General features: G+C 40.0%; 1 protein-coding gene across 1 annotated transcript; it reads left to right on the top strand.

Moving 5' to 3' along the window:
- Nucleotides 1-7,228: 7,228 nt before the first annotated feature.
- On the top strand, nt 7,229-10,213 carry LOC149583944 (uncharacterized). The gene is made up of 5 exons (XM_089863959.1): nt 7,229-8,054; nt 8,122-8,427; nt 8,635-8,946; nt 9,011-9,574; nt 9,627-10,213. The coding sequence occupies exons 1-5, from the start codon at nt 7,229-7,231 to the stop codon at nt 10,211-10,213; spliced, it is 2,595 nt and encodes an 864-aa protein (XP_089720085.1).
- Nucleotides 10,214-10,462: the final 249 nt, after the last annotated feature.

Below are 10,462 nucleotides of genomic sequence, written 5' to 3' on the forward strand. Positions count from 1 at the left end.
TTCACATTCGCAGCAAATGTGGTCGCAATTTCCGCACCGCGTTATCAATTAACCCAAATTCGGAAAGTTTCGATTTCATTATGTTATATATCACACATTAGCATTATGATTTCTTCGGCTCGTAACACGCCAAATTTTGTTATCGTCTATCCCACGTACACATTGACTTCTAGAAACGCCACCTCGTACAATGTTCATCCTTATATTCCATAAGAAACAAATTATGACGAAAATTATACTTATAACTTTCAATTAAATACTTCTGTTCACACTAACCTCTTGCTACCCACATTCTTACCAATTTATTTCAATTCAAAAAAAAACTTATTGTCCCTTGGCTGGTTATTTCCCTCTGGTGAACCCCACAGTTCACGAGCCCCCGTGGCTTTCTCGCTATTTCGCGTACGTAAAACTCACGCCTGCATGGTCATTGTTCGCGTACGAAAATAAACTTGCACATGCATGAAAGGTAGTTCACGGTCACGAGCCTCTCTACGTTACGAAGATACGAACCCTTTGAGAGAACCAATTATCAGTGAGCTTTTTCGCTAAGCCAATTATCAACGAGCTTTTTGTAATAAGCCAATGAGAAAGCTTTATGTGGTACAAGACCGAATTTCAAGTCGGTCTGAATCTATAAAAGGCCAGGACGAACAATAGACTTGAGTCTTCAGTATTCTATATTTCTGACCTAGTGGCTAGCCCAGTCCGATCGCAGCCCGCTAAAAAGGAAGCCCCAGAGAAGTTAACTCCTGGATGAACGACTAAGTTGCTAACTTATGCCCGGTTAAATTACCCGCGAAAAGTGAAAGTCTTAATTCGTGCCAAGTATCCTGCTGCCATGATATGGCGTAGAAGTCCTGGACCTTGATATCTATCCTGCCGCCAAACTATGCCGTAGAAGTTCATCAGTTCTCCCGCCAAAAGCGTGTACCGCCCGATGTCTATCGGAACCTACCACGTTACCATGAAACGTGTTGCCGGACCATCACCGATTTATAGTGCCATCGTAAAACAATAGAAGTTCATCAGTCCACGTAATTAACGGAACTCAAAATGAGCTAAACGCGAACTTCAATATAAACCGTGAGCCACGAAACTTTGCAAGTATCAATAAGGGTTAACCAGCCTTAAGTTAAGTTTAGAATTAAGTAAACCAATTCTTGCCATTAATATTTGAAGTGTTAAACCTCTTATGAGGTCATGATTAATTTAGCATTGATTAATAAATATATTTCCAAGGTTTAATCATGTTCCCGTTTATTTCATTTACCAATGCTGACATACTTATTCAAAATACAATTCCCTAGACAACCGTACCAAATTTAATATGTTATATCATATAGCCCCTGATTATTAATTATCATCATATAAAAAGAAGTTAAAAGTTGTCGCAAAATCTGTTACATTATCTTCTACTCCATTACCATCGTTAAAAAATTTTACTCTGTGAATATCTAGGATTTCGATAAACGTCCTGGCTTTCAATGGCTGCTGGCCCATTGGGCCGAGTCCCATTAGACCAAATACTGCCAAAATGAGACTATCCCGTTTATTTCAACATCGACCAGAAGTGGTAATTATTAAATTAAAAATACGGTAAAACAGTCTGTAATAACCAGACTAGCTTAGGATCTTGGTAGTCTGTCGTCTTTCCCCTGTGGATGGTACAAGAGAAACAAGTGTTGATCGAAATGCATTAAGGCATTAGCTCTGTGATTGAAAATACACAGGCGAAGTCATGGGTTTGTAGTAGCTTTCGTGGCTTTGAATAGGCGAAAAACCACTAAGAAAAGATTCTCTTCCAGACCTTGATGGTACTGGGAAAGAAATAATATTTTCATCTTCAAAGAGTTCACACACCCTCAATTTGTGTTTAAATTTGATGGACAGCTGTATCGAAGCAAGATTATTGGAACGTCTATCTATAGTTGAAAAATTTTCGTTAAAGTATTGTGTTTCTTGGGTTTTGCGTGGTGGGATTGGTATTACGAAAAGCGGATAAGGCTTTATTTGAACCTTTATTATATATTTTAGAAAACGTGATACTTGTTGATGAGAAGGAATAGAGGCAATTTAAAATCTAGTTTGGAAATATAATAGGTTTTTGAAACGGTCGTTAGCTAGAATAATTAAACTCAGAAATGAGTTCGGATACGAGTTGCTAGTTTAGTCATGAATAAAATAATTTTTCCCGTGAATAGTGATTTTAGAAGCTGGCTTCTGCGCAGACTTATAGAGAAATAAGAAAACTAGACTTAATAGCACGAAACTAGAAAATAGTCGTGAGAGAAGAGCTCTCTCAAAATTTCATAATTTAAATAGCGTGATGTACGACATCATATATTCTGATTGCTGTTTCTTCCCCTCTTTACGTGTAATTTAACCTCAACAATTCGAGTTCCAGTTTGGTATTGGGATTTTAGACAGTTGATTATAACAGTATCTAGCACCGTGATTGCCAAAACTAGAAAATGATGACTCCATGTAGAACTGTTCTATAAAATCCTTTGTTCGATTTGTGTTTAGAGATGAATTACGCGTAAATAGGTCGAAGTTTGCACTTTATATTTAAAGATATTCTCACGCAGGCGTGGCTCGAGAGTGTAATGTTAACTAGCTCTCCGTGTTTTTCACGCGACCTCGTTTTTGATGTGGAAAAAAATCCAAAGTGATTAATCCAGCACTAATTAGCACATTTCACTTGGTGAAACATGAATGAAACAGTGTATAATATTACTGTACAATGGCCGGAAGAAAAGGTAAGTTAAGCGTATCCGAAACTGAAAGTTTTAAACAGCCCAAAATGTTTGGTTTAATCGGGTGTTTCGTTTCTAGCTTCTAAATTACATAATAAAAACTTTTAAAAGAGCAGAAATGACGATTTTATTGTTTTCGGTTCAGTTAAAACCGCCTCTAAGTCTGACAATAATAGTTAATAAAGAATAATAGCTACGCATTTATGCATATATTTATTGTAAGATTCCCAGTAAGTGTTAGAAACAGGAAACAGGTATTAAAGTCAGTGTCAAGTCCATAAGGTAGATAAGCCAATTACCTCATTCGAGGTAGGTTTCAAGTGCTTCGGCTGATGTAATTTTGTTGTTTTTCAACTTGTTTATAAACTAACCTACCGGAAATTTTATCCACATATTAAGAATCCTGATTTAATTCTGTTTATCAAAACAGTTAACGAACAACACAGAAAGATATATCTAATCAAAAAAGCACCCAATAAATACTCCTAATGAAAGTCCAATAATCAAGCCGAAACTAGTCGAGCTATTTTAATAAAAATATTAAAAACCTTGCGCACTTGAGAAAACCGTTTCTATTTTAAATTATTTAAACCATTTTGAAATTTACCTGCAAAAAATGAACCAGAACTCTATGGCTTTATTTGGATATTCGCTGCAGTTTTTTTTTTCAATAAAATTGCCGACATCAAAATTAAGTATTTTGTTTTAATGGAGCCTGGTTTCAGTTGTAGAGTTAATGCACTTCAGTAAAAGCTGTATTTTAAGATTAAAAACTTTTTCTAGAAACCCTGGGATTATCCTTACGATTCCGCACTTCGAGTTTGGTATTTCATTTTTGAACACACGAAACGTCTCAGGTAAAGTAGGCCCGCAGAGCGAATGAAGGAGGAATACATGTCTTAGCTATGGACCCAAAGGAAGGCGTAATCTTAACAGTTTTTCTTGAGCACCAGAGGAAACCGATTACTTTTTAATCATATTTTGATTTCATTGTTATTTTCCAAATGTCAGTTAAATATTATTGCTTCAGCCTATTTTCACTGTAGTGGGGAAGGTTTTAAGAGTTAACCCATGGAACCTTCCACTCAAAAGACCTTGAATAGTTCTTGTTGGTGGCTTTGTGGTGACACGAACCCTCAGGGTCTTTTACTAACCCCCTTTTGGCCAAATGAACCTGTCTTTCTTTACCTGGCAAAAACTTGTATTCTGAAAATACCGCTCTTACAAATGGTCTAGTATTATGTTAAGAACCTTCATATTTAAGAATTGTGTAAATAATTGCACTGTGCGTATTAGAGCCGCCACATAGTCGCCAGATTTTTGCATTGGTTTAAGTGTTTGCAACCCCATCTCAATGCGGTCAAAAGTACTTTTCCCTCGTTCGCGAGCATATGGCTCGGGGCCACTCCTTCATACGCTCAGGGTATCTCTAGGAAAGCGCATTCCTAATTGTGTTCAATATTAAAGGTTCACCCCTACTATGGACTCGGATGAATGGCTTCGAAATGTAAGTAAGATATTCAAAATGAGCGCAAAAATATAGAAAAATGTTTGTAATAAAAATATCTCCGTTTCGATGAGTTTGACCACTTTTTGTACGAATTCTACAGTTTCACTCCCTAGAAGAGAGATTTCACAAGAAATCGTTTACTTTATTTTGTCCGCGTGCTTATGAATATCTGGACTATTGACGACCTTGTTACGCTTGAACAGATGTCTTTTTTGAAAATGTGTTATTGAGTAGAAAAAGAAGTAGGCTTCAAGTTATGGTGTAACAACAAGAAGCCGTTTGGCTAGACTAATACCCTATGGTATGAATCAAAACCTCTTTGTAAAAGATTCTTAAACGAGGTACAGAATTGCTAGAGCATTAATAGATTAGCTATAGTCTACTTTTGCTGTATATACTTATTTTTCCGTTTTCTCTGACTGGAGAAGTATGCTTTTGAGAAATGTTTTTGGCCCAAACTTGAAACCAAGCATTTTTTTCTGTACCATGACAACTCCTAAACGTCTCGTTTCTGTACCCAGAGATCCGTCTTTTTTGGCGCCTTGGTTATCAATTGTTACATGGTTACGTGAAAACTTCAAAAAAGGATAAGCCTTTAATAGAATATTTAAGGTTATAGATATCTCGAACGACGACTACTTTTCACCATCCGCCGAGGCTGGGGGGGATTAGAGTTGAGGCAAGGAACTTCTGGGAGAGTTTTACCGGGTATAACTAGCGTGAGATTTTCCAGAAAAGCAGAACCCGAAATGTCGAGCGCGGTTCTAAAAAATAGCGGCATGGTTTAAAACGTGCCATTTTAGAAAAAGTTGATGTAGTTTTGGGAAATAGCTCTGTTAAATTACAGGTTTGAACAAATCTTAGCCCTGTAGTAGGCTTACCTAATAAGTACTGCAAATAGATCATCATGCCCTTATCTCACCTAATTTTTTCCATTTTAAACCTACTGAACTTAGAATATCCATATCTATCCTAAGGCTTACCTGACCTACATTATCGAAGCTAAAATAACGTAGCCTAACCTTACCTTATAACCGAACCAAACTGTTCGATACCGATCTCTCGCAAAAGTGAAAATTCTTAACCCTCTACGACCAAGCCCTAAAACCTGTAACAATGACAGGCAGAGAACGGGTTTTCGCGGGAACTCTTGTACCCGTACCTGTCCCTTTTGTTAATTTTTTCTATCACATATTTTCGTCAGTCGCGAATTCCACTCCCTTAATAGAAGTTCGCTCGGCTCATACAAGCAAATTAGTTTTTGATTTTACAATACTTGTTTTCAAATTCTTACATTGATTAAAAGTTCGTTTTGTTTACTTCAACTGCGTATTAATTTCTCACGACACCGAACATATTTTGGTCCGTCGAGCCGGATCTGTTCGCAATTAACTGAATTATCCAAAAATCAATCAACATATTCGAGGTGAACCGGCAAATTTTCGGAAAATCGTGAAAACTGTGCGTGTTAAATGAACAATCAACGTCAACTTTAACTCTAGAATTATGGATGCATTGCGGCACAAAAGAAGGGCAATCAAAGGCCAAATTACGCGATTGGAAACAATTGTTAGTGGACATGCTTCTCAACCATGGGGTGAAGCAGGACTAAAATTATACGTGAACAAAAGTGAACAGTTAATATTGGATTTGCGTCATTTACAACAAAATATAATCACTACGTGCCTTCCAGCTGATTTTCAACCTAAAGAAGCAGAATATAACGCTTTAATCCAACGACTCGAAACGGTAAACATATTTTTTGCTTCTGAGTTAAGTCAAACGCAAACAGCCTCAGCAGCGGCCTCCAGTACTACCGCTCAAACAAGCGCGCCAAGTGCCGATATTAGACTGCAAAAACTAGATTTACCGACATTTGGAGGTAACTATGTAGACTGGTTATCATTCCGCACTAACAGACGAAGCCGCTCTGTTAATAAAATCCATCCCCACTACGGATGCAAATTACCCAGAAGCGTGGGATATTCTTTTGAATCGATACAATAATACGCGTGAATTAATCGATGCTCAACTAAAGCGCTTATTTACACAGCTTCGAGTCAATCAAGAATCATCTTCGGAACTCCGAAAGCTACTCGATACAACTTCAGAATGTATCCGCTCTCTAAAGGTGCTGAACGAACCAGTTCAACATTGGGACTCAATTCTCGTCTTTATTGTAAAGGAAAGACTAGATCCAGAATCAAGACGTCAGTCTGAGCTTTCACTAAGCCGTACAACCGCACCAACCTTTGACGACCTCCGAACCTTCCTCGAACAACGTTCTCGAGCGATGGCGGCGGCTCAAGAAAGCAGTGTCAAAGCAAAACCACAGTCTCACGCTAAAAGATCAGTACTAACCCATGTAGGGACCACTAGAGCAAACTGTCCCATATGTAAAGCAGAGCATAGCATTTACAAATGCTCAACTTTTGCCAAAGTGTCAGTCAACGAACGTTGGGACCTAGTAAAAAAGACATCCTTGTGTTTCAATTGCTTGCGGCGTGACCACTCAAGTCCAGATTGCAAATCAGGTCACTGCAATTTATGTACCAGCAGACATAATACGTTGCTTCACGCAGAAACAAAAACGGAAGCGAAAACTGATGCACACATCGAACCCGAAGTTATTTCCCATATCTCAAGGGGAGAAAAGAGTAACTCTCAAGTTCTTCTGTCAACCGCAATGGTTCTGGTCAAGGACTTCAAAGAAGTATTTCATCCAGCTAGAGCTTTGCTGGATTCAGCCTCAGAGGCAAGCTTCATCACTGAAAAATGAGCCAAACGATTGCAAATAACGATAACAAACATTGACGTTTCAATTGGGGGCATTGGAGCTTCAGTCCGAGGGTCATCTCGCGGAATAGTTGAATTAGAACTTTCTTCTACTCGGGAAAAAAAGGCTTTACTAAAAGTAGAGGCGTTAGTACTAAAGAAGCTAACGAAGAACATTCCAAGCATGGAAGTGGATCCTAGCTCCTTTATTCATTTCAAGGGACTTCAGTTAGCCGATCCCCAATTCTACACTCCCCAGGAGGTGGATATCTTACTGGGTGCAGACGTGTACTTAGACATAATTATCGATGGACAGTGCAAGGGTCCAAGCAACATGCCAAGCGCTGTCAATAGTATATTCGGATGGACTATTTCTGGCCCATTCAAAACTGACAATCCTAGACCAGAAATACAAATTCATCACTGCACAATTGACGAACAAGTCAGAACATTCTGGGAATTAGAAGAGCTGCCCACACGAAAGGTACTGCTCCCCGAAGAAAAACAATGCGAGATACATTTCTCTGAAACTCATTATCGGGATGAAACTGGAAGATACATGGTTCGACTTCCTTTCAAGGCCGAACCCAACACCCTAGGGGAGTCTTGGAAGATAGCCATGCGTCGCTTTCATCACGTAGAACGTCGATTACAAAGCAATCCAAGGGCTTACGAAGCCTACAAGAACTTTATGAATGAATACGTCCAGCTGGGTCACATGCAACTCATGGATGTCGAATCAGCAGCACACAACTACTATTCACCTCATTTCGCAGTTCAAAATGAGAAAAGTAGCTCAACTAAAACACGGGTCGTATTCGATGCGTCAGCCAAATCATCAAATGGCATATCTCTCAATGATATTTTATTAGTCGGTCCCAAACTACAAGACGACCTAGTAAACATCCTTATTCGCTTCCGCGTTCACGCTATTGCAATGAAAGCTGATATTGCTAAAATGTACCGCCAAATATGGGTCCATCCCGAAGAACACAAACTTCCAAAGAATAGTCTGGCGGCCAAGTCCAACTGAACCTTTGCAAGACTATAAACTCTTAACGGTTACTTACGGTACAGGATCAGCTTCGTATCTTGCCACTAATGTTCTTCAACAGCTAGCTCTTCTGGTCAAAGAAAGCTTTCCTAGAGCGTCAGAAAAACTAGCAAAAGACTTTTCGAAGGATGATTTGCTCTCGGGCGCCAACAACATCGAAGAAGCGTTGCAAATACAAAAGGAATTGTTGAACGCTGCAGCCAGCGCGGGATTTGATATTCGAAAATGGGTATCAAATGAACCAGCTCTACTCGAATCCATTTCTCCTGACAAACAAGAAATTCCAATACCAATATTGTTTGACAACAAGGCTTCAGTTACCACACTAGGTTTGCCTTGGACACCGGGGACAGATGACTTCTCATATGTAGTCACGTCACTATCATATCGCAGTACCATCACCAAAAGAACGGTCCTATCCGATACTGCAAAAATCTTTGATCCTTTGGGATTACTTTCTCCAGTCATCTAACGAGCAAAGATATTTATCCAAGATCTTTGGAAACAGCAACAAGACTGAGATGACCCGTTACCAGAGTCGTTCGTCTATCGTTGGCAAACTTTCCGCAACGATTTGCCATCTATTGAAACGATACGGATACCTCGCTATGTATCTCAAAGAGAGCTGAAGAGCCGCAGTCTACAGGGATTTTGTGATGCTTCGGAGAAAGGATTCGCCGCAGCTGTATACATGCAAACTCTGAGTTCGTCTGGCGAGATAAGAGTGGAACTTATCGCATCAAAAACAAAAGTCGCTCCGACAAAAACTGTAAACGTACAGAGGCTCGAACTCTGCGCCGCCCTTTTACTCGCGAGATTGGTAAAATTGATCCAAGAGGCACTTCCAAGTACAACAGACATTGTTACAATTGTTTGCTGGTCAGATTCAAACAACGTTCTCTCATGGCTAAGAGCACCTCCACACAGATGGAAAACTTTTGTCGCCAATCGTGTCGCCGAAGTTCAAGAAACCCTTCCAAACGCACAATGGTGACACGTGGCTGGCAACGCAAATCCAGCTGATTGCGCATCGAGGGGAATGTCAGCCCGAGGGCAATTTTTCTCTATGGTGGCATGGGCCAGAATGGCTTTCGCATGATACTTCAAGGGAACCTGAACAGCAGATGGAAGAATCCGAATACTGTCTCGTTGAGGAAAGAATTGTCAAGGTCTACATGGCTAGATACCAATCCGAAGGCACATTACTCTTTCCCTATTCTTCTCTAAGAACACTAATCCGAGTCACAGCCATAATCTTCAGGATGATATACAATTTCAAACAACCAAGAAAAGATGCTTGGACAAAGGGGCCATTGTCAGCCAAAGAATTGGATGATGCACTTTATCACTGGGTCAAGGTAGTACAGTCCGAACACTACCCCAAGGAGATTAATCAGCTGAAAGGGAATTCCCATTTCACCAAAAAGCAAACTGTTGCCACTCCAACCGTTCGTGGGTCGACATGGCGTCCTAAGAGTTGGTGGTCGTTTGCGAAACGCGAATTTACCCTTGAGCCAGACATATCCAGCAATTATTCCGCGAAAAAGTCGTTTAATGGATCTCCTAATAAACTATGAGCACACGAAAAGCTTCCATGGTGGATCACAACTTATCGTAGCAAACCTTCAACAGAGGTTTTGGATCATTGGCATCAGGGATGCAGTAAGATATCAAATGAAGAAATGCATTCGCTACACTCGTCAAAAAGCTATGACTGTCCAACAAATGATGGGCGATTTACCCTCAGCGAAAGTAAATAAAGCCAGATCATTCCTGCAATGTGAGGTGGACTACGCTGGACCATTTCTTCTTCGCGTCATAAAGGGCCGCATACACAAGATGTACAAGGCTTATCTAGCTGTGTTCGTTTGTTTCACGACTCGAGCCATGCACTTAGAACTTGTAAGTGATATGACCACAGCAGCATTCTTGGCCGCACTCAAACGCTTTGTCGCTCGAAGAGGAAAATGCCAGAGCATGTACAGCGACTGTGGAACAAATTTCATAGGAGCTGATCGAGAAATGCGTGAGTTTTTGAAAGTCATCGCAAAAACGCCACACCAGAAACCAAGTCTTAGGGTGGCTAGCCGACGAAGGAATATCATGGCATTTTAACCCGCCAGCAGCACCACATATGGGAGGCTTATGGGAAGCTCGCGTAAAATCCGTGAAATAATATCTGAAGAGAGTAGTTGGCAACGCAAATTTAACTTACGAAGAAATGCAAACTCTCCTTTGTCAAATCGAAGCTTGCTTAAACTCCCGTCCTTTAACAGCCATAAGCACCGATCCCAACGACCTCACTGCTTTAACACCTGGACATTTTTTAATTGGAGGACCCATAACTGCTATTCCTGAACCTGA

Source organism: Phalangium opilio, unplaced genomic scaffold, assembly GCF_054372755.1.
Source record: "Phalangium opilio isolate 3A_F unplaced genomic scaffold, DU_Popi_V2 ptg001304l_1, whole genome shotgun sequence".
Taxonomy (NCBI): domain Eukaryota; kingdom Metazoa; phylum Arthropoda; class Arachnida; order Opiliones; family Phalangiidae; genus Phalangium; species Phalangium opilio.